This window comes from Tenebrio molitor, chromosome 9 (genome assembly GCF_963966145.1).
Source record: "Tenebrio molitor chromosome 9, icTenMoli1.1, whole genome shotgun sequence".
Taxonomy (NCBI): domain Eukaryota; kingdom Metazoa; phylum Arthropoda; class Insecta; order Coleoptera; family Tenebrionidae; genus Tenebrio; species Tenebrio molitor.
The window spans coordinates 2,616,826-2,641,021 of NC_091054.1; the positions used below are offsets into that span (position 1 = coordinate 2,616,826).

Genomic DNA, 24,196 nt, shown 5'->3' on the forward strand with positions numbered 1-24,196 from the left:
TCGTTGATCCTACTTAGCAGTCTTGTAATTCTTGTGGTATGTGATTCACCGCAGCAGTAACAGATATTCTACGATTTGGTATTGGTAGTACCTTCCACGAAAGCCAACCCCATAAAGATTTCAACTGGGTTTAAACCAGGTAGAGGCTTGGCTGGCCTCCATTTTAACACCTCAGTATTTTATTCTTGAAACCAGTGATTTAGCGGTCATGCCGTACAAATTACAGCAGGATTGTGTCGTATGTCGTAATGTCCATCGTGTTGCTGCCATAGTAGTGTCAGTTTCTGGTTTACTTCTGCATTCTTGTGCAGTGTTTATTTTATTCAAATCTGTAAATCATGAAAATCCACCTGGACTATAAATTTTTTTGTGAAAAACAAATTATTGTAGGAATTATTTCACGCACATTTTTGTATTAAAGGCTTTCATTTTTTTATGTGACTACACTCAGTTTATTTAACCTTCCCATTATAATCCTACTACATACAAATTCTACCACCTCACTAGATGCCTTATATCAAAATTTTAATTGCAATGAACCAATAATTATTCTCGCTTTGTCCCAAACAATTTTAAGATAATGTTCCGGGAAGTACCAAATTAATAAGGATTTTCTTAATTTTTTCTGAAATCCTTAAAAAAACTATGAGTTGGGAGTGTACTGTTTTCTCAATTTCGTTGTAGGTCGTAAAATTGTATTGCATATTATTAGCGATTAACGGGCACAATGGTTAGGTTTGAAAAGATTGGAAAGCGGCGCGTTTGTAAACCCCGCAAGATCTTTAACTTAAAGTAGCATAAAATTTTACGACCTACAACCAAATTGAGAAAACTTTAGAGGCCAGGGAATAGGGGAAATAGTCAAGTACAGTCTTTAGGTATATTGTTTGAAAAAATGTAGTCGACACTTCCCAGAGTGTTCTGCTTAGTTGTTGAATATAAAGTAATACTCAGTAGAAAATAACACTTGTTCTAACTACCATTCTTACATGGTAGAAACTTGAACAAAAGGCCGTTATTAGCAACGGACTGGTAACTATGCTGCGAAATTACAATTTTAAATTCAAACGTCCTGTCTAACAAACGCAATTATGTAATACTTCACTACGGAGGGAAGACTGCAGTATATCAACAGTGTCAACAAAAATAAATTATTAGTTTTTATGTTGAAGTTTTTCATAAAGTTGAACAGATGTGTCAATGATTTATCAATGAATAAAAATGATGTTGATCTATGGTTTAACAGAAAATGTCTTCACTAAACTTTATGATTTTCAGGAGACATTAACATATTTTTATGTTTTCTGGCTCATGTCCAGATTTTGATTTACGTAAATTGTTTTAACTTCGGCTTCCTGTACTAAACCTGAGGTACTTATAATGTACACCAGGTATTTCAGGTTTTATTCTCAACTTTAGAATAAATATTTCCGATAGGCAAAAATAGACTGTGCGAAATTGCGTTGCCATTTTATCAACAATTAAACATGTGATGTGTAACGTGTGTATATTTATCAAATTGTGGTCTTATTGTGTATACATTTTGAAATTAGAAAAAATAAATTTAATAATTTATGTTTAATAAACAACTGGTAAAAACAATTTGATTTATGATTAATAACTTCACTTGACGGGCGACCATTTAATTTTATGTCAGGAATACATAATTGTCTTACTTTGTTCCTGTTACTCGACTTTTACTGTAATTGTATTTTATTGGGAACTCAAATACAAGAGTGTTGACGGCACGATTGATGGTCTTACGTGTTTTAAACTTTCTTTTTCATTAGAATATTTTTTTATCTGGAGAAGTTTCAAGTACGAGCGTTAAAATCGAGTTGTGTAACAATTTGTTCGTCGAACTACTACCCAATCAATTTATTTTGCGTCGTTCTGCGGAATAGCAAGCACTAGAATTGCGATAGTTCGTTGCGTTGATCCTTGAAGCGGGTGTCTTTTTTTCTGTACAACCACACCCATTTGGCGAATTACACGCCATAAGAAACGAGAACCCTTCAGAGCTTCTCACCATTCCGCACTTGTCCCATTACGGTACCACCAAGGCGACAACATAATTAAATCGGTGTTTGCTTCTTTATCGTATGAGTCGGGTCCGGCGCGGTCCGTTTTTGCCGCACCCGTTTCCGGATATGCGACTACGTGTGTGCAGATCTGTGGGAACGGTCCCGGAGTACCCTGCGTGTCATGTTACATATTTCGCGACGGTGGGCCGGTTCCAACGGCCGTGCACCTCTGTAGAAGCTCGGCAGGAATCCGGCTCCGTCGTATAGAGAGTAGCCTGACTGACCTTGGCGGACGTGGTACCGGCACAAGCGGTACCTTTGCCGGGCTATTGACCGCTCTACGGCTCAGCTGACTGCTGAGACACCGGCGCATCCGCCATTTTCGCCAACCCTTCACGATTTGTGTGTCGGAGGAGGAAAAATTTAATTAATTTAATGGCATCGTGTCTGTTGTTGCAGCTCGTACTGAAGATAAGCAGCAAAGAGAACATAAAACGTCTGTCGGACATCGAAAGGCCAAAACTCGAACCCAAGACGCACATAACACATCACATCTCGGCACACAACAACCACGTAAGTACTTCCTGTTCCGCTTGATGTCGATAATCCCTCCGACTTTCCGCACGCTTTCGAAGAGAACACGACTAGAGAAAATCCACCCGACAAGTAGAACCCACTCTCGTTCACTTACTTAGTGTCGCTCCGAGTTTCCGACAGATGTCAGTGCGCCGCAATCCGTTACAAATCTCTCTCGGTCTCTCCCGGTGAAACTGGAAGGGTGGATGTTCGTTCTACATCATGAATAAAATCGTCGAGCCAATAAAAATGTTGCTAGGAGATTCCCGTCGGGTGAAATAGTAAAAAGGAGAGCGTGAATAAAATATCGTGGGAGTTGGCGAAGCTAATTAATGGAGAGCGTCACGTTTTACGAATAATACAGTTTTAATTATCGAATGAGAATACGAGAGAAAGGGAAAAGGACGAATTCCTTAATTCACTTTTGTCATTGGCGGAAACGGATTAATAATAATAATGAAACAAGAGGAATTTTCATTTAATTAATCGAACCACTGATGCGTACGGTTCGAGTTGTCAATCAGTGAAAAGGCGATTTTTCAAAACTGTAATTTGTTTTTGGGATCACATCGATCACTCATTTATTCTAATTGTGCGATTAATTCTTGGCACAGATTTTTTGTTCCAGTTTCTCAGGCTCCTTTTTTTTCTTTCTTTCGAAGGAACTTCATTAGTGCGCCATTTGATCACGGTAATAATCTCTCGACTGTCATTACTGCCCAGATTGCGTAAGTAATTCGAGTCTTTTCGTTGTTAATGGCGAAATAATCGTCTCAAATTGCCGGGACAAACATCGATTCGGTCGTTTTTTAACTGAACAACTGATGGCGACAACGTCTGCAGCATGTTCTCGGAAGCGTGGAATCGCATTCATTACGTGGTTTTGTTTGGTAGTGGTGTGTTCTTCATCCGGGGACGTTTTTTGGGACGTAGAGGTAAATTGCCGGCTGGGAACGTGCCTCCTGTGGCCGCTAGGGGTCTTTTTTTCCATGGCGCTCGCGAAGGTGCCAATTTGTCGTGTCATTTGCTTCGATACCAGTTTGTGGAATGATCGTGCTATTTCCAACATAAACACTGTCATTTTACCGTTTAAAGCTGTCATTTTATTGTGGCTAATCTTCGATAATAGGTTTATTTATCGAAAGTTTCAATTTGTAAGATTATCATTTGCGGCGTCTGCGGCCGACGACTCGAATAGGGAAAGATAATTTCTAGAAATCAAATTGATTTATAACAAGGAAGAAACAAAATGACTATTATTGTATGGAAGTTTTTTGACAATTTTTTGATTTTTTTTTTTTACTATTGAGCACCGGTTTTTACGGGGCTTGAATAGTTTCAAAGTAATTATGTCTAATGAAGAATATTATGTCGCTTTTTAAATTTTTGAATGATCCAGTTATTTCCGCGCAAAGCTGCATCTTGCTATACAGGTGTTCTCGAAATATGATGTTTTCAAATGATGGGTAATGTTTGACGTCAGTTTTCATTAATTATGGTCTTCATAATTGTACAAATAGTTATTTGTGTATCAAGACCAAAAAGTGCATCATTTTCGTCCGAGTGTGAGTTTTCTGGCCGAGGCGCAGCTTGGCCGAGGTGCACATTACATTTTTTAGGTGTCTCTTATTAAATTGTTTTACTTTTTAGAAGTAAATGAAGTCATTTTTTGTTTTAATCACGTCGAATAATTAGTACCTGTCTGGCGAAGATTATTTATACTTTATTTGTTCCCGTTTTCGGTAAGTTTAATCCAGGTAGCAACAGTAAAACTTGCCTCACTCGGTAAATGGTTTCCACGCGATGGTTGTCATTAATTTTTTGACTTGATGAATCGATCCGAGGCCGTGCTGTTTTATTAATGAAGATACTAAATAACTCGTTATTTTGTCAAAAAAAGAAAATGTAGCTTGAGAAACCTCCGAACCAGATTAATTTTTCTTCGTCCTTTCGAAGCGAATCGTCGTCAGTTTGTTTTCTTTTTGTTCCACGATTTTTCCGATCGCATTATTTTACCAAGAAAGAGCAGCGTTCAGATCTTTCGTTTGAACAGTGTTTGTTTTTTGTTACTCTGGATCCGTTACAAATTGTCTTAATATTTGTACAGCAGTCAGCGCCGCTGAAAGTTGTTAGAATATTTTGGAACTGTGTCAAAATAAAATAAAGAAAACGACTTTAATCTTTTAAAGATGTTTACGGAAATTCCACAGATGTGCGCATCGGATAAATTGCCTCACTAATTTACAATTTTTTCTTTGAAGTATGTAGTTGGTTGCTGATTAAAATCGCTCCGTTTCTACGTTAGAAAAAAGTATAATTATGAAAGTCCAGGTTCTGAAATAACACACGCCAAATCGGTTAAATGCGGTAATATATGCAATTATTTAATAACCTGTTTTGGTACATTGCAATCTAAAGTAATTGATGCTTGTTACCGCATTGAAGCTGTCAATTTGTAAACCTTCCATTATCTTCGCTTATCCGGTCTGTTTTGATAGCAACGCTGGCTCTATTTTCCACTGGGACAGAGTCGTTGTTGTTCTTTTTTCTTAATTTGAAATTATGACCAAATTTAGAAAGTATGTAGGTACATATTTCTTTTGCTACATCTGCGGTACGGGTTGTGTTTTTACCATCAACATCCTCGTTTTAATGGTTTCTAAAAAAGGAAATCGTCGTTTAATGATACAATTAATTGACTTGTGTATAATACCATATTCATGATATGTTATTATTTTCTCGTGTCATGTCAACATTAAATAATATACAGATACCATTAGAGTTATTAGGGAAATTAAAATAATAAGAGGGCGTGTCCCAGACCTCTGTAATTTACTCTTTGTGTTATGCATCTCTCCGGTCTTTGTGTGCCTGTGTGTATACGTGTGTGTTTGTGTTTGTTCAGCGTGGTAATTGAGTAATTAGACATAATTATCTCACTACCGGCGCTGGTGTTATGTTGTAAAAAAAAATTTTAATCGTCGCTTTTTCTTCACAATCGTTCTGCTAATGCGTCCTTGTCAAGAACCAGATAGGGTGGATTCACATTTTAATAAACATCCCATAATTAAGTAGGAACATCAAACATTGCATTCTTTTGCGTTGAGAAAATTTATTTGGGCTTGTTTTGAAAAAGTTAACAAGAATTCAAGGACAAAAAATCTGACATTTAATCGAAACAACGTTGTTCATTTATTTTTGTTGTGTTGAGATCAGAGAAAATTTAGTAAGTTCAAGTTTTAAAATTGCAGAAATACAGTTACATTTGGTAATTGTTCACTTTAACTAAAGTGCATCTATCGATATTTTGAAACGACTTTTTAAAGACTAGTTAACATTTTGGGTCGTTTATGATGGTCTCATTACTAGGGGATTATTTACCTATCCTGTAACAAAAACTCTCGATGATACCTGCGGATTATTGAGGATCGGTTACTCACCACTTTTACGACAATCTTTGTTAGCGGGCAATAAACCACTGAAGGAAGCAAAAGGTCGTTTTAAAATATCCATAGACGCACTTTACTTCTGGAATTTTCGCGTTTTTTCTGGCTAGACAGCCTCAGGGCGTCCTCCTAGATCGTTTCCCACCATTCAAACCTTGTGGAAATGCCTTTTTTTCTCTCCTGTTGTGTTTCAAGGTCGCGTCAAGGTCGCGCCAATGTCTTAGTATAACTAAAGGGTAAGGAATTTTTTTTATTTGAACTAATTCCAGAAGTAGTCAAAGTGAACAATTTTACCTTACATTTAAGTGACTTGAGAATGGCAAACCATTAAATTGTTTTAGCAATATTTTGGTTATCATTTCTAGAAGCTGATGTGTTGATAAACATGTTCCACTACTAATGCTGCCAGAAAAATTAAAGAATTTATGTACATATTGTAAATTTAATAATGTTGTGAATTTATAATTGAGATGATTTACGAAATTGCTGGAGGATGTTTATAAATTTCAACCGTTAATAGCGTTTTGCGTAATTTTATTACCGGATTTTTTTATATTTTAAAATAATGGAAACAAAAAATATTTGCCAAAAACAGCTTTATAACTTTTTATCAGGCAAGATTTTGATTAGAATGTTTTTCCCATTATCTGAACCATGATAACGTATAGTCAATAATTAGTTCATCGATGAAGCCTGGTTTCCGGGTGATGCCGCCGCTGATAATGTGAAGGTGCTGACATTTCACCAGCATGTTATACATAATTTGTTCATGTCAGCCATGCTGCTGAAACATACCTGCTCGGAAGAAGTTAGCAGCATGGCTAACGAAACGTCAGCACCTTGACATCCTCGACCGCGGCTTCACCCGGAAACCAACCTCATGGACAGTCGCGAAAGTCTGCATTCTTTTCGGTTTATCGGGACTGTCGCCTATTTAGGCCAAATATCCCAAAACAGATTAGCAAAATATTCAGTTAAAATGTCCCCAGTGCTCGAAATGTTTTTGTGGTTATGGAAATAAGAAGGAATCGTAGACTTGTACATTAGTTTCGAATAACAGTAAAATGTTGAGTGAAAAGCGAGAAAAATATACTTGAACGAATTCACCTGCACGTGGGAGATTTTACAAGAAAATCGCACGCCAACACCAAGTAATTACTTGAGGAGACGTATTTATTTTAAATGTGCCATGTTCGAATTTTCATGGTAACAGCGAGCAGTGGGCTGGACGTAAAAAATTTCCACGTGTTAATCTTTTGCAAAGGACGGACTTAAGTTTTTTTGTTTTAGATTTACTGATTATATTGGCCTCGATTGGTGTACAGTTTATTTACAATTTATGAAGATACGATCTTTTGATATTGATTGTGCTATTATGTACATTGTTTTGCTATGATGTCAGCTGGAAATATTTCAAAATAAATGTTTAATGTGTTTCTGACAGATCGAATTATCTGAAGAAAAGTATATACAAAGTGTATTTATTATTCAACGAGCCTGTAATAACCGCTATTATTCACTAGGATGACATTTGCGGTACGAGCTGTAGGCGAGGGCAGTAGTTATCCGAGCGGTTAATAACCATTACACCTGAGGAAAATAACGGGCCTTCAAATAAATTTATAGTTAGAGCAACCTATGGATATTCAATTGTTTGCAACATTTTTCCAGCGTTGAAAATGACACAAGAAACGTCTGACATTTTAACGAAATAAAATTAGGTTAGAAAATATTTTTAATTTTTGTAGTGCATTCTCCCTATTCCTATACAGGGTGTTTTCGAAGTTGAGGCGTTTCTTTTAACATGTGATAGTATGCGTTGTTCTAAAGAGTTTTAGCCAAAATCACCTTAGTAAAATGTGTTCGGCAATGAAGATACAATAAGTTAATTTTTTTGAAATTTTTGAAACCGGTCCTGTTTAATTTTGCGCTGATTTGTTAGCAACTAAAATTGACAAAAAAAAATCAAATGAGCATGGACGTTAATTAAAAATACTGTCAGAATTGTCATCTAATTAGTCGGAATGGGTTATCATTACGAAAATAACGAGCTCACAGTTATGTTGCTAAAGTATGGGCAATGCTATCAGAATATAGCTGCGGCGACCAGAGAGTACGCAGAGCGATTTTCGGAAAGATTCCATCCTGGGCCACGTCAGTTTATTAATCTAGTACAGCGGAGAAATAGACAGGACCGGACTCAAAATTTTAGAAAACTATAAGAATATGCAATCAATTATCTCTGAAATTCTTAAGAATAATGTATAGTACCTCCTGTTACAAGGAACACCTCAACTTCGAAAACACCCTGTATTAATTGGGAAAAAGCTTAGTATGTAACCTATGTAACTCCGGAGAATAATTGGTTACTTACAAAAATTACTTTACACTGTTAACAGAATTAGAAGGTCCCCTACGCCTACTCTAAATATATATTTATTTGAAGGCCCGATACTATCTCTTACGGCGTACAAAATTCGCTTATTACTTCTTTTCAAGAAAAAGCACATACTGATTCGCGAACTAGGTATGACATTTTATGACATGATGATGATATAGAAATATTGTGCCAACTTTATATTCTACACCATGATTTGCAAATATAATTTCGCGATTGGTCAAACCCGTAAAGTAGTGAGTCATTACTCACGGCCGTGCGTAATGAATGTATAATTAATTAACAGTTAGCGCATATGTTTTTTAAAAGTACTCACTGTAGGACATGGTTACCTGTCTATATTCTATAAAATTAATACATAGTATGCTTGAAAATATTTATTTTGGAAAAGTGAAAATCATTGATGCTTCTTTTTGCACATTTTGATTATGTACATATTTACTTTTACTGGTTTTTAAACTTTTGTGTACTTGGTCGAAAAGATTTGTGTTATTTTTTGTACATATTAATATGTAATTGAATAAGAAATGAGGAAATTAACAGGTTGTTATGACAAGCACTTGCAAAACTTCCGGAAACAAACTAAAATTCACTGCATTGCAAATTTTAATTGGCTATTTAACTATCAAGTTGTAACTTGTTGTGACGTGTTCCATTCAAGTCTAATCTCTAACAATTACTATTAATAGTGGATAGGTAAAAAAAAAATAACGGAGCCACTTATACCGCGATTCCATTGTTTTCGTTTTGATTGCTACACAAGTGTTGTTTTTGCAGGGGTTATCACTGACCCAAGACCCTGCCACTAGCGACGACAGTGGACGGGCGTCTGAACGACTGACTGGGTCGTCAGTGGCGCCACGTGATGCGGACAGTTCGAGGGACCGTCTCAGTGACGTGAGTATAAAAAATAATAACACATGAAATTGACAGCTGATAATTACATACGATTTTTTTCCCGGTGCAGGCCAGCAGTCGATGCAGTTCAGGAAAAGGATATATCGTAAGTATATTTTATTATCGGTACTCCGTAAGTGCCTGTGTATGTTTTTTTTTTCCCGGGACGGAAACGAGCGCCGCTCGCAAAAACCGATTGACTTTTTATCCGGTTTCTGGCGCATCTTTCGAGGGAATTTTTTTTTGCTTGTGTACCCTTTGCTCGGTTGTTATACTAATGGATTTCTTTTTCTGTTTTTGCAGTGTGATAGCGAAGGCGAAGACGATAAGGTGAGTTTTTCTTCTTTTTCGACGCGATGCTCGATTTGTTTGAAGCCAAAAAAAACACACATATGAAGGAGAGAGAGAGAGAGAGAGAGCGTCTCGGCGTTGGCGACGTCCAAGAAAACTCTCCTGGGCATATAAATAAACCTATTGATTTATGGCGGACACACGAAGTCCACGTTGAAAAATTTATGAATTTTTTTTTTGTGTGGTGTTGTGTACACGTCGCCGATGTACGTTTTATCAAAAGGGAACGAACGGTTGTTGTTGCGGAGAAGTTTTCATAATCCGATTCGGAACGTCTGGAAATGTCCGTCGGAAGGATGTAGCGTGTCGCTCTCCTCGAAAAAGGATTTGTTCGCAACGACGGAACGTTTATTTATCAGGATGACAAGTCGCATAAAGCTCAACGTCATGTTTATGCAGTTCGTTCTCCGTATCTGTCGTCGTCGTCGACGTTGATTTTCCGTTTTTCGAAATTAAAACGACAAACTGGTCGCCTAATGCGGTCTAATTTAAAGTTGATGCGGTTTTGATTGCGCCGGCTTTTTACGATTTCGTCCTGAGAAAATGGCGCAGCGCAGTCGATAGGTGTGAATTTCTAATTGGGGTCGCCGTTCCCCCGGGGGCGGTCGTCCAAGATTCGTCTGAATTTTTTCCGATTTTCGGACGCCGGTCGCGTCTCCAATGGCCGACCCCCCAGTCGTATAATCGAATTCGCTACAATGTGCGGTGGATTTTGCTGAGAAGACGACGACCGCAGAGGAAAGAGGACGCGAAGATGGAGGGAAAAAAGAAAGGCATTAAAACGTTCAGCTCAGTCGATATCCACGTAATTCCAATAAATTTTATTGGTACGAAAACGTGGCTGGAAATTTACTTTTACGACGCGAGAAGGATGTGAAATGAGGATGTGAGGGAGAGCCGTTTCGAGGACGACCCTAAACGACTACACGAACAACACTGATCGGAGGGCGCGTCTTGAATTTTCAGGACGGCGGAGACCATAAAAACGAAACGAAAGCAGGGGCGCCGGGGAGAGGAGTGGGTGGCGGCAACCCCTCGCAACGTATTTTTTATCGTACGACATAAACGTCTTTTGTGTGATGCAAGAGACCGGGTGGAGAGTGATGGTGCTGACCGGAATTTACAAAACCGAAACGTCGTTCCTACGTTTTTTATGCACCTCGCCAAAGGGGTGCTTATTCATTTATGCCGCAATCGAGATTCCCAGATTTGCTCACTTCGATTATCTTTATCTTAATCGTTTCCCGAAATCAGTGCCAGCTGTCGTAAAACTGTCGGCACTGACGTTTCTCTTCGGTTTTTTTTTCCATTTTTATTTCTTCCTTTGAGAGTCGTTCTAATAAAGATTAAAACATGTCATTACATCGGTTTTATCGTCTGTTTACTGCCGGCGGTTATTTTCGCGAGTTATTCGAGCGTGTCCTTATAAGGGAAACAAATTTGCGGCGGCGATAAATTTTTAGGAGTCCCGGCCAATCTCGCCATCAGGAATCTCTAATTTGTTTGTATTCTCAAAAGTGCGGTTTGTTTGAAGAAGCCGCTGTCATTTTCTAATTTATTACGAGAGCGGCTACCTGTAGTTGAATTTTACGGCCTAACCGCAAATAATTATTTTATGGTCGGGTCGCATCCCTCCGGGCGCGTGTCCAATCTATAATGCCCGCATAAGTTCCTTTACTTCTGTTTTTCTTGTTCGACCAGGTTTTCTCAGTTGGTTGATATTTCAAATGGAATGTAATTAAATTTAATGGTCCGGATGGTTTATTCTTTAAAGCTATTCAAGTGTACCCGTAATGTATAGAAATTGGTAATTTATTGTTTCACTTCAGATAATCGTAAATACAGGGGTGTTATTGAAAGTTGTACAGATATTTTAACCACGAGCTACTGGCTTCATGTAGAACTCGGAAAAAATATCTAAAAAATTCAATGCCAAAAAATAAAATATTTATTTTTTGAGCTACAATTTTTTAAAATTGCTTTTAGTCTTCTACGTTGTCAAACAATCTCGTAGGTAAAATTTCGGCACATTTTGAAAATACACCCTGTATATCATATTTTATAAAACGTACATCAATGCGGTTTCCTTGTTTTAAAGCATATTTCCTGTATGTTACTTCGCATTGGCGTACATTTTATAAAACATGATATACAGGGTATATTTTTAAAATGTGCCGAAATTTTACATACGAGGTTGTAGGACTACGTAGAAAACTAAAAGCAATTAAAAAAAAAAAAATGTCATTTTATTTTTTGACAGTATATTAGTCCTTGGAATAATCAAAACATGTTTTAGATTCAAACAAAAACAAAATGAAATATTGAATTTAGTATTTGGTACAAGCACAAACCTGTCACTAAAAAAATTGTACTATCACCGCAAGAACAAAAACACTCTTTAAGCACCAACAGTTATTCTTGTGATAGCACAGGTATCGATAATCCGAATCAATAAAGCATCTCCCACGATTGGACGGTCTTTTCGCGTTTGTAATCTGTGAGAATGTGCACGATTCTCACCAGGACTAACCTCTCTTGATTTTTATTTGCCGTGAAGATTCGTATCTCTTCATTCGATTCGATGATTGTTTTAATGGTCGTTGTGATTGGCTTTCGACACCGCTTCGCTTTTATTTGCTTGGAACATGTGTTTGCGGTTAAGTAAGATACCTATTGGAAAGCTGCTTTGTGATGATTCAAACTGTTACTTAATAGTATGCGATTTTTTCGTCTAATAAATTGTTGGTGTGTTTCTTTTGAATTTGAGAAACCGGTCCGGAGGAATGTCGAATTTTTTTTTTGTCCAATATAATATGTAGACCCAGATGGAGATAATGTTCTCGTAGCGGGAGAGTTTTTTTTCTGCTGTCAAAAAATTCACACGACCACGTTAAATAGTCGGCTCGTATTAATTATCATAAATATTTGTGAAAGTGTTAATTATACGTGTAGATAAATGCCAGCGTTTTATTAACATGTGATAAACGGATATTTGTCGTTATTAGCATCTGATAAATTATTATCTGTTACGTAAACACTTGGCATAAATAGATTCCGTACATTGTTCAGATTGTACACCTCTCTCCCACGTTTTGTAACGCTAATTTGTCTGTTTTCCACCTACGTGATGGTTTTTTTTTCGGTGTCGAGTGTTCATTTGATTATGAATGCCGCACACGAATTTTTGTGGAGATTTTTTCCAGACCGAGTTAAAACTAAATCAAAGAGTGCACCGGTGAATTTTAAAGGAAAATTAACGTATCAGTAAATACAGAGGACGAAATGATGTGTTTGTTTGGTAATTTGTGAGTATTTGCTCTGTGAGAATTATAATTTTTTTCAAAGAATTTGTGCGACTAGAGTTTCGCCGATGTTTACATTTGTTAATATGTTTGAACTATAACTGTACTTTTACTAATGTATTTATAATTTTGTTGTACCAACACAATTAATTCTATTTATGGAACTGTATAGAGGGAGTAAAACCATAATTAGTCTCAGCTACAAACGATATAATGAAGTTTAGAATAGAGCTTTTATTTTGAAAAAGCCAGAGGGATTGTAAAACACGGTAATATGCTGCAGTTAAGTTTACGTTATATTGTTGCGACGGTAAACAAAACTAACTGTTTAACTGGCATTTAAAAAAATGGCACAGATGCCAGAAGGATGCCTAGGCGGGAAAGTTAATATTTTCCGAGTTCCGAAAAACTGTTTCGTGTGGATGTGGAAACGTGAAAATTAAAATTTTCAAGATGTGTAGAATCAAAAATATACAGGGTGTAACAAAACAAAGTGCATTTATTTTAACTGGTAATAGTACTCATCAATTACAACAACTTTTCTAAATAAAGTTTCTTGGAATTTGCAAAATTGAATTGCCATTTGTCTCCCCGTTATTTTGACGTGCCGTTCATGTTGAATGCAATTTCATAAATCTGAAAACTTTTTTAAACAGGAATCGTAAAAATTAAATGTTTTTATTCCGTTCGTATTGCATTTGATGAATAAAATGGCTTCACTTGCACTTCCCTTCTTTATTAAATGTAGTTAGATTAAAATCGTGCCATAGGCGAGTAAGAAAATCTTTAGTAAATTTAGATTAATTTTTAAAAGCTTTCAGAATTTGTTTTCGAAAAAAAATTATGTAGAAAAGTAGGAAGCGTACGTGAACTAAATTACCTTGCTAAAATATCCCGATCCTGTTTTAGTCCTTTATGGAAGAATGAAAGCATCCAGTATAATAAATTACGTCGAAATGTTGTCTTTAACTTTGTAAGTGTTTGTTAGGTTAGCAAGATAAACGTCAAATATGTCACCTGCGCTTCTGCGAAAACGGATGACCAAAATTCTGCAAAATTGCGCGTTTGTTTCATACGCGTCTACGTTTTTGCATCTGCAGCCACGTTTAACACAGTTTTTTCTTTTTTCTTGCAAACCAGACGTCTTTCAAGGACGAGTTTCTCCTTAATTGACGATCAATTTTTTGATATAAATCTTAATTGATTCAACATTTTAAAAAGGCATGTAAAAATTACGTTTTTAAGACTTGGGTGATTGCATTAATGGGATTTTATTCTTCACCGTCTAAAACATCTGCATTTTAAATTTCACAAAAATCCGCTGGAAAATAACTGAGTTATTAGGCTCGAAAAATCTTAGCTGAGACACCCTGTATAAACAATTCTCAAAAAATAATTAAATTGAATGGTAAATTATAATAAATAATGAAATGATTAGTTTTTGAATTGTGTACAAAATGATTTGAATTCTGTGTGGTGAGATAACAGAAGTAGAGTTAATAGGGCTGTAAAAAAATTAAGATGAGTATGTCATGCCAAAAAAAAAACTGTGACTAAATTTATTAGATATTATAATTGAAATTTTATGATTCATTTATCTCTGCATGTCGATGTCTGTTTTATTTACATAATAAACGACTAAAAATTTAATTTAGAAGAATTCATATGGAAAATAATTATCGTTCAGTTAAATCACAATATGATTTTGAAATTTTTTTTATTACGTGAAAAAGTTCTCGTCTGTCTGGAATCGTAGCCGGTTGTATAGAACTATTTTAGTATTATTTTTAAATTATTGTATGTATTATAAATATTCTGGCAAAAAATTGATATGCATAATTCGGTGTCCTAGTTTTTTTTAGTAGGAGATGTGATATCGATATTGTTGGAACCGCTGTCATATAATGTGCTATAAATTCTGAAGTGGAAATTATTATTTTGATTGTCGTTGTTAATTTGATTAAATTATTAACAGGTTAACTTCTTCCAATTCAGGCGAAACGAATAATAAATCCAGGGATTCATTTTTTTTAACCTAACGAAAACAATACATAATATGATTTGAATTTCGCTTCACCGTGCTAGGTAATTTTATATCGATATTTGGAGATAGCACAGAAATTTCCAACCAGCAATTGCAAAAAACAGTCGAGAATGTGTGTTTTGTGTTTTGGAAAGACCGATGAAAACAAAAATTTTATGAAAAAATATGATTGATGTGTTTTTTTAACGTACTCGTTATTTTTTTCTATGATGTATGCATTTAAAAAATCAAAATGTAGTTTTATACACGGGTCAGATGTGACCCAGTAGCTTAGAACGGCGAGGGTGAAAGCACTTCATACAAGTTCTATGGGATGAAGTGGTCATTATTAATTGAAATAAACATTAAAGCCCAAACATCAGTTTAGATTATAGATTTTTTTGTTCGACACTGTCAGAATTTGAGAATTTTCTCCTGTGTGAACGGATTTTCATAAATTTGACAACTTGTTAAAACGAAACGTCAAGCTAATTTTAAAGATTTTTAGCGATTTGGAGCCTTTAAGGGGCTCGTCGAACAAAAAAAAAAACGTTGTATTCAACTCGTTATTGTGTAATTTGGGCTTTTTTTGGCACTCGTGTACTTTTAAAACTCTCGTTTCACTCGAGTTTTAAACTGGTCCACTCATGCCAAAAAAAGCCAAAATTACACACGAACTCGTTAAATAAATAACTATTGTATTATTTTTCCAAGCATTCGGTTCATTGTTTACGCTGATGCATTCACTTATTAAAAACATCAAATAACTTTTAAACTAATCTCTTTTCGCAATTACGAATTTATTTGTTGGAGTGGAGAATTATGAATTTGAATTGACAATAGCAACCTTTTGGGTAGAAACTTCCTTTGAAAAGCTCCACGGGGTCGGTTCCCTATAGTAGTAAAGTAATCTCTCGGGTCTGGTTGTAAATTTCCCTCTTTCAGAATTTTATTATGGTGATTAGTATGGAGGGGTCGTAAATTGTAAGACTACTTTAGCTTCATTTAAACTAATTAAATCTCTGCAGATTTTTTTTTCATTTAGATGTACTGAAAATAAAATGAAAATACTGAAAAAACAAACATGGTGGTGGAGTAAAAACATATCTGTGAAGGTAAAAAAAAAGTATACAAGAGAACGTGACGTTTAATTTATTCTTTTGTTACGTCTTCGCCTCGGTACCAGCCCCTGTTCCACTATCCGTAAATCGGCGACGATTAAATAGTTCTCAAAAGAACTGTTTTATACAGTAAGTCGATGGTACAATTATATATTCACCTGTGGAAAACACGCTACACGCTGTCATTGTCGACTCACGGACCAAAAAAAATGTAAACTGGGGGTGGTCGCTCTGAACCTTCTGATTGAATTTCTGTGTTTCTAACTACACACAGCAACTGCTGTTTCAATTCTGGGAGATTTTTCAGCAGAATGAAGATTTCAGCCAATGAGAAAATAGCATTTTGAGACACTGTAGCAAAATAATTTCAAACATCGTTTCAACGTAGAACTGGGACGTAGATGTGATGGCGTCTTTTGAAAAAAAAACCTCAATTGTCCAGAGCTTTGGATACACCAAAACTTGTTAAATAAAGCGTTGGTAATGTGAAGTTTATTTGGGGTTTTATTAGAAAAAAGTCCTATCTAATCTTGATAACGTAACATGCAAGGAGGAGGAGGTCCGGTCTGGTGGTTGTTGTACCTATGACCTATGAAATAGAACGAGTCCATTAATTTTAAAGTGAAAACCTTTGGGAATCGCTTAACAAATACCCACGGTGGAATATGGTGATTGGTTCAGGTGCCCTTTCCTTAGTACTAACCGTACTTTACTTCTTGGTTGAAATACCTATTTTGAATGTCATTGTGGGGTTGTATTAGACTTGAAAACTTTTCCGTCGGATTGCTGTTGGGTCCGTAATTTACACGGCGTAATTTGCGTAAGGCTTTTTGTTTGTATTTTTCCCCCAGCGCCGGTCCATCCGCAGAAAAGCCCTTTTTACATTGTCGTCGAAACTGGATCCGTTTTATTGCGCTTAACGCGGTCGTGATTAAATTTTTTCCCTCACTTTCGTTCCCCATCCCGCTCTCTTTCTCTTCTCCATTTTTGCCTGTCGGCATTAAAATCCGCCCCGGCCGCATCGATATGCAAAATAGTCTTGAGGGGGCTCCCGATTTGCATTAATACGCCTGAATTATACATTTAAGTGAATGTTTTCTGGCGTGTTCGCGAATGGAACACGCTCAATCCCCATTATGCAAAACGAGAAATGCTCAAGAACGAGTCGAGAAATCGCGTTTTTCGTTTCCCCGTGCCCGTCGCGCCGCCCCAGCGTATACCCGTCGCGCTTAATTTATTTGAGATTCCCGCCGATTTTACGACTCCATTCATACGTCAATGGACGGCTAATTGTCCTTTCTTTTGGCGAACGCGACTCATGTACGTACATACCGCACGGGACCGCCGCCCCCGGGGCTTTATTAAGGTGGGTTTACGACCGGCCCGCGGCCATTTATTGAATAAGTCCCGGGGCCGTAAAGACGCATAACGAGCGTCGTTCATTACCGCGGCGCGTGATATTTACGACGAGCGGCGTAAATCCGGGACCCGGAGCCGTCGTTTAGGGCGGAAGCGGCTCCGGGGCCGTCGTAAAAAAACGACGCACCGCGCACGGTTCGGGGAATTTCTGAAAAGCGCGAAAAATATTTATAAACGCCGCCGTGGTACACAAAGGGCCGGCCTAATTGAAAATTGATGGGAGGGCAGAGATAGGCGAGGGCTCCGGACTCGCCGCACGGACTTCGTTTGCATATTAAACAGGGCTTTTAAATATTTAAGGGCGCCCCCTAGTCTCTACCAGACGAATTAAATACGCCCACGCCGGGGGACACCTTATCGATGTTGTTTATCTAGCTGGGAGTCGAGTGTACCAAGCCTAATGGCCACGTTACATAATTTGTTACATACGACAAAAGCCTCGATATTTGCATACAATGGTCGATGTTTCATATATTTTTTTTTTGGTGTAAATGTGTAGTCAATGTGTGCACGGTGGCAACAATGGGAATGAATTAGCGTCGCCGCGAACTCTTGCGGAAAATCGACAAGAAAGGCAAATGTTGCGCCGCCACTGGTGGATCGACAAGCTGTCAATTGCCGTGTCATTTATGAGCCAGATGCGCCGATTTATATATTTTGTGAGTGGATTTTCGTGTCGAATTGAATTAAACGTGTCGATATCGGTGATAATATGTCAATTGAATGAGTATAATCATTTCGTTAATGATCTGTAAATCATTCATTGTCAAATTTAATTTAATGCAATTATCTTCAGCCGTTGCATTGTCACGCTTGTTGCTTCCACCGATTAGCACTTATTAAATATTGTCAATTTATGCTTCGTTTGACACCTGTTAGTCACTCGGAACCGTCCACTGTAACACCCATTTTACGAATTATAAAAGCCATTGTTATTGGAAAATTTCAAGGGAAATAATTTTAAATTTTTCTATTTATAACAGTCGACTAATGAAAAAATAGTTATTTATGCAACAAGTGAGTAAAGTAATACTTTTTTTTACGAGAAGGAAAATTTGTCGCCCGAGCGAAGCGAGTACGCAAATCCGCCGAGTAAAAAAAAGATACTTTACTAACGAGTTGCATACAAAATTTTCTCCTGTGTGAACCCGTGGACCTTTAAAACGCTCGTTTTACTCGCGTTTTAAATTGGCCCACTCATGCCAAAAAAATCCCAATTTACATACGAACTCGTTAAAAAAACTACTAATTATGAATGAAAAATTTTATAATTGCGTTAAAAAATGACACGCTACGGCACTTTTTTTAACGCAAAATGCGTGCAAATGAACCGTTATGGCACTTTTTTAACGCTTCTTGACCGATTCAAAAATCACATATTTTATGAACGCAAACGAATGAAAAAACGTGCACTTTTTTTGACGGATGTTAAAAAATGAAATTTTATTTTTCGGCCAAATTGTCGTAATTCTGGTCCTTAATTGACCTATTAGTAGGATCCCACATGGTTTTAGTGAGGTTTAAATCAGGACATTGTGGAGGCCAACACATAACATGAACTGATTCTTTTTTTTTAGTGTTTTGGGTCATTTTATATTATTCTTATAACTACTTGACATTTACTAACATTTTTGTTGGATTGTTTTTGCACAGGCGAAGAAAAATAAAACGTGGAATATTTTAATCAATAACAAGGATCAATTGTTTAGCACAGAAATGAGTAATCTGCTTTTAAAGTACAGTCTATTGGTCCAGAAAATGAAAATGTCCGAAATTGCTTTAGACTGTTGGTTATTAGAAATGATCGTCCCATCGCAGTTGGCGTTGGTGACGTAGTTGAATGTGCCGCAATCCTCATAACATGAGTGAGACTAGTATCGCCGAGTGGAAATCTGTCTACTAGTTTGTCCAACGTTGCGAGGCTGGCGGCACGTCCAAAATTAGTGTAGGTTTTCAACGCCGACTGCGATGGAACAATAATTTATATGGCTGTGCAAATCTTTTGACATTCCTCGACGAAGCACCTAAGTTTATTATGAAAATATAAAACCACTTGCAATAATAAATATTTTCCCAGTTAAATGCGTCATTATTTACATTTAGTAATTTACTGTAAATAATTAAATGGTGTTAATTTGGTAATTCCAAAAGGTATATGTCAATACATCGGAAAGGTTTTAAATTTGACGTTATCGTTGTCAAATAATAATGCAGGTGGGCAAGTGCATGAAGAATATATTTACTTATGCAACACGGAATTAAGTGAAAATGTATGAATTGCAGTATGCAGTTTCTCCGCTATTTGCAGGTGCAGTTTTACGACTACTGCAACACAACAACGCCCCTTTTAAGTTCTTTCCGAAAACATGTTCCGCAAACAGTTTAACGTTCCCAAAGACATGGTGCGATTTAGCTGTATTTGATGCGTAAAATTTGCTAATTTTTATGACCTTTAGCCCCCAGTATTCCATAAAACCGTTTACAACTTCTCATTACAGAATTGTATTGCTTGTTTTACATCCAGTATTAGGAAGAGGCTAATTTATGCCGTTCCGCGACGGAGATGTTACGAACTGCTTTAAAAGGCAAAGTTTTAAATAATGCACTAGACAAGGCCGCGATTTGAAAAATTAACCGTCAGCGGAAGAGACGGTTCTAACATCATTGACCTCCACGTTGAAGCTGTTCCGGAAACGAGCGAATAATTTGCGAAGGTTAAGCCGTCCTAGGAGATCCCGCAAAGGTGTCAGGTGTTGCGCCTTTTTCCGTGGAGAAATTTTTCCCAGCAGAGCGCATTGCGCACGGCAGACTTGCGCTCTGATCCTGGAAAAAAGGAAAAAACAAGAAGAGAAAAAAAAAACGCGAAACGAAACGCGTCGAACTACACGGACGGCCTTGTTCTTCTTTCCCCGCGCGTGCGATTTGTTAAAACGTCTTGTCGTACAAGTCCTGCGAGGCGTTGCTTTTATTTATCGGCTCCGGTCGGCCGCCCGGACCGGAGGAATCCGGTATTTTGGGATTTCGGAAAAGCGCGGGGCGTCTCGGGAAATTCGATTTTTTCGCCGTCGTTCTCGTCGAATTGCGTTTCCTGAAAAATGGTAATGGATGTCTCCTCGGCCGGGTGAAAACTCGCGGCGCAGGCGCCGCCGCCTTCCAACCCAGTCGCGGACATGGTTCTCGCTCAGTGTGAGGTGAAGTCTCCTGCAGAGAGCTCTGTGTTTCTCCTGCGGCACGACCCAATTCGCTCTCTCCCATTTAGCCCCCCAAAAAAAAGTTGACGCTTTCGAGATCGTCGGCGCTAAATAATCCGGGCGGAGTGTGTTTGTGCAGTGTTTTTTCGTGGACGGGTCTTTGGTCTTTGTTGGTGGTTTTTCATCGATCCTGACTTGGAAAAACAAGGGGGGATTGTTATAATTTTTTTTTTGGTTCGCCTGTTTGTCCGCGTGTGTGTGTGTAGTGAACATTTAAAGGGGGATTTAGTGGTACGGAAATAATTTAATAGATCGTAAATGTCGATAGTGTTATGGCTACTTTACGGTGGAGGCTATAAATCGGTCGGATTTGAATGTGTGCAATAAAAGCGACGTTTGGAAAATTGTGAATTTCGCGTATTTTATCGTCAAGGGTGTTCGGTCCGGGGTGGGGCGGGACGACGCCGCCGACGACGACGTTTATTTTTTTGGCGGGATGCCCACCTTTTTGTGTGTGTGTGTGCGTATGTGCGTCGTGTTTTACAAGCTAACACACGCGATATGTCATAAGCTATTTCTAACGTTGCTCGTAAATAAGTATACACTGCATATTTTAGCCGGGGACGGGTTTTTGCTGCCCCATTATCTATTTAAGTTTTATGCATCCGGCTCTAATTATTATTCAGCAGCGCCGTTTTCTGTAAAATTTATTGGATGTTTGTTGACTAGAAAAACCATGAATATTTATCAGACCAACATAAATATATATTATTATCAGATTCCATTTGCATGTTTATTTTACGTTTAATTCTGGTAAGAAGAAATTATAATTAATCACATGCGATCATTAGTCGCATAATATATTTGTCCCGATTTAATTGGTTGTTAATTTGTTTTTTTTTTCAACGCGTTCGTTTTCGTGATGACTCTTCCGTCAGATATCTTATCAATTGTCAACTCGTACCGTCATTTATCGTCATAATTTATTTGTCAAAGTAGACACTTGCAGAATAATAATGATGACTTAGGAAAAAATTTCATCAATTTCCAGAACACGATAATCTGTCAAGTGATCATTTACAATTAATCAATAGAGGAAACAAAAGTGGTTTCTGATACAAAAACTGTATACAGGGTGTTATTGAAAGTTGTACAGATATTTTAACCACGAGCTACTGGCTTCATGTAGAACTCGGAAAAAATATTTAAAAAATTCTGTCAAAAAATAAAATTACATTTTTTATGCTACAATTTTTTTAAATTGCTTTTAGTTTTCTACGTTGTCCTACAATCTCGTAGGTAAAATTTCGGCACATTTAAAAAATACACCCTGTATATGCCAAGTAACCTATAGGAAATATGCTTTAAAACAAGGAAACCGCATTGGTTATACAGGTTGTATTTTTAAAATGTGCCGAAATTTTACCTACGAGGTTGTTTGATAACGTAAAAGACTAAAAGCAATAAAAAAAATTGTAGCTCAAAAATTAAATTTCATTTTTTGACAGAATTTTTTAAATATTTTTTCGGACTTCTACATGAAGTCAGTAGCTCGTGGTTAAAATATCTGTACAACTTTCAATAACGCCCTGTATACCTACTCTGTTTCTGAGCTCGATGCCGCTCAGCCATAAAATGACCGAAGCGCTGACAGATTCCAGTGCGTCTAAAACATTTCATGAACAATCAATTATAAGCAGCCTAGGCCGTTCTACCGGTACATATTAAAATGTGACAATTTTACCGGCATCGAACTCAGAAACGGAGTATACTTAAAAATCAATCGCGAATCTGGACTCAAATTTGGATTCAAAAATTTCACATTTCGTCGCGTACTGCTCCGACTTCTTCTTACCATCGATCATCTTCCAAGCGCTGTCATTTTCGTAATTGAAACTGTCAATTTCCGTCATCGATTTGTCTCGGTAGCAGCGAAAGTGAACATTATGTCATATCGATTGTCCGCATGTACATGTTATGTATTCTGTCTTCTCAAATAGACATCTGTATTGTTAAGTTGACAGAACACCGGTCCAGCATCGATTTGTCAATTATTTGATCCGATTCGTGTCTGATTTATATTCCGGTTGTTTCTCGTTGTAAATCCCCGTCGAAATTTTTTTTTGAAAGTACATACGTCGCTCACGTACTTTCCCAACCGTCGTAGATTAATCGGACGGCGAAAAAACTCGACTTAATTTAATAACAATAATCATTCGTGGAGATTGTGTAAGTGAGTAATTACGCCGGAGAAAAGAAACACTGAGTGTAATTGCGGCACTCAACGAACAGATGTATCTACGTTTTTGCGTTGGTCGTAACGGCGGTGAGTGCTGTTGGGTGGATTTTTTTTTCCGGGAGATTAAATCCCGATTTCTGCCAACATGCAGAATCGTGTCGTCGAGGGGTATCGGGAATCCATTGTCGAGATTGCGTGAGGGTCGGTTTTGGGTCGCGGCCGGCTCAAGAATGCTCCGTGGTATTCCCGTTCGATTGGTCTGTTCGTTCGTTCTCCTTTCGCCGAGGAGCGGAGCACGGGAGCTGAATTATGCATACGGACGTGCGGTCCGTAACCGGCAATTTGTACCCCGTCGGCCGCTAGATAAACCTGTGTTTAGCGAAAATTACGAAAACATCATAAAAGCCGGCACAATAACGTCCCAACGCAAATTATCATTTTATAATAATGCCCCGCCGGACGACGAAATTATCAGTTCTCGTATGTCCCGACGGACGTTTTCGAAACGCCGATCACTATATTCGACGTAATTACGTCGTTAAGTTCGAAAGTTGGGCAGGGATCGTGATCGCGAAACGCAACCGAACGCCAATTACAACAGGAATTCACCACCGCAATAATTAATAATCGGCTTAACGGGCGATCGTAAATTTTCAAATGGAGATTTGTTTATAAACACGGGCCGCGCAAATTGAGAGGGTCGTTAATTTGCAGCGCCGGGTACGAGGAGATGGGTGGGTGGCCGGTGCCGGGTCTTGGACTCGATCGTGATTGGTCGACGAGAAGTGGTTCGGTAAAAATGAATAAAAAACGATTTTTGTGCGGCATCCCGATTGTGTACGTCTTCGCTGAAGGGTGTTTGTTTAAAGTGAGAGCGGGGAGAGTGTGCGCTTTGAGGGTTTGCGGTTTAGAGGGTGCAAGTGGCAACCATCAGCGGTTCAGTCAGTTCAGTTCCAACAGATTAATTCCAAGCGGCCAAATGGAGGGGCTTTTCAAATTTTCGATTACAGTTCAGATGTAAATTTGGTCTGGTTACGAAAGAAACAAAAAAAAGTTTCACATATTTGTACGAGATCGAGAGGAAAATTAAATAATAGTGTATTACATAACGAGTGCGGAAAGTGACACATTTAGCACGAGTGTGTATGTTCATGCAGAAGAAGAGAAATCGCACAACATGAAAAACACTTTCCAGCCAGTTATGTACAC

At 37.7% G+C, this 24,196-nt stretch overlaps 1 protein-coding gene across 6 annotated transcripts in view; it reads left to right on the forward strand.

Annotated features, from left to right (window-relative positions):
- The window catches only part of tay (tay bridge), a 69,073-nt gene that overhangs the window by 9,390 nt on the left and 35,487 nt on the right, over positions 1–24,196 (forward strand). For 5 of the 6 annotated variants that reach the window (XM_069057797.1, XM_069057802.1, XM_069057800.1 and 2 more), the window contains exons 2-5: positions 2,484–2,597; positions 9,222–9,341; positions 9,412–9,447; positions 9,645–9,671. In XM_069057797.1, the coding sequence (XP_068913898.1) occupies positions 2,484–2,597; positions 9,222–9,341; positions 9,412–9,447; positions 9,645–9,671 (297 nt within the window). The remainder of the gene's footprint in view (positions 1–2,483; positions 2,598–9,221; positions 9,342–9,411; positions 9,448–9,644; positions 9,672–24,196) is intronic. The other variant, XM_069057803.1, reaches the window with a different exon arrangement.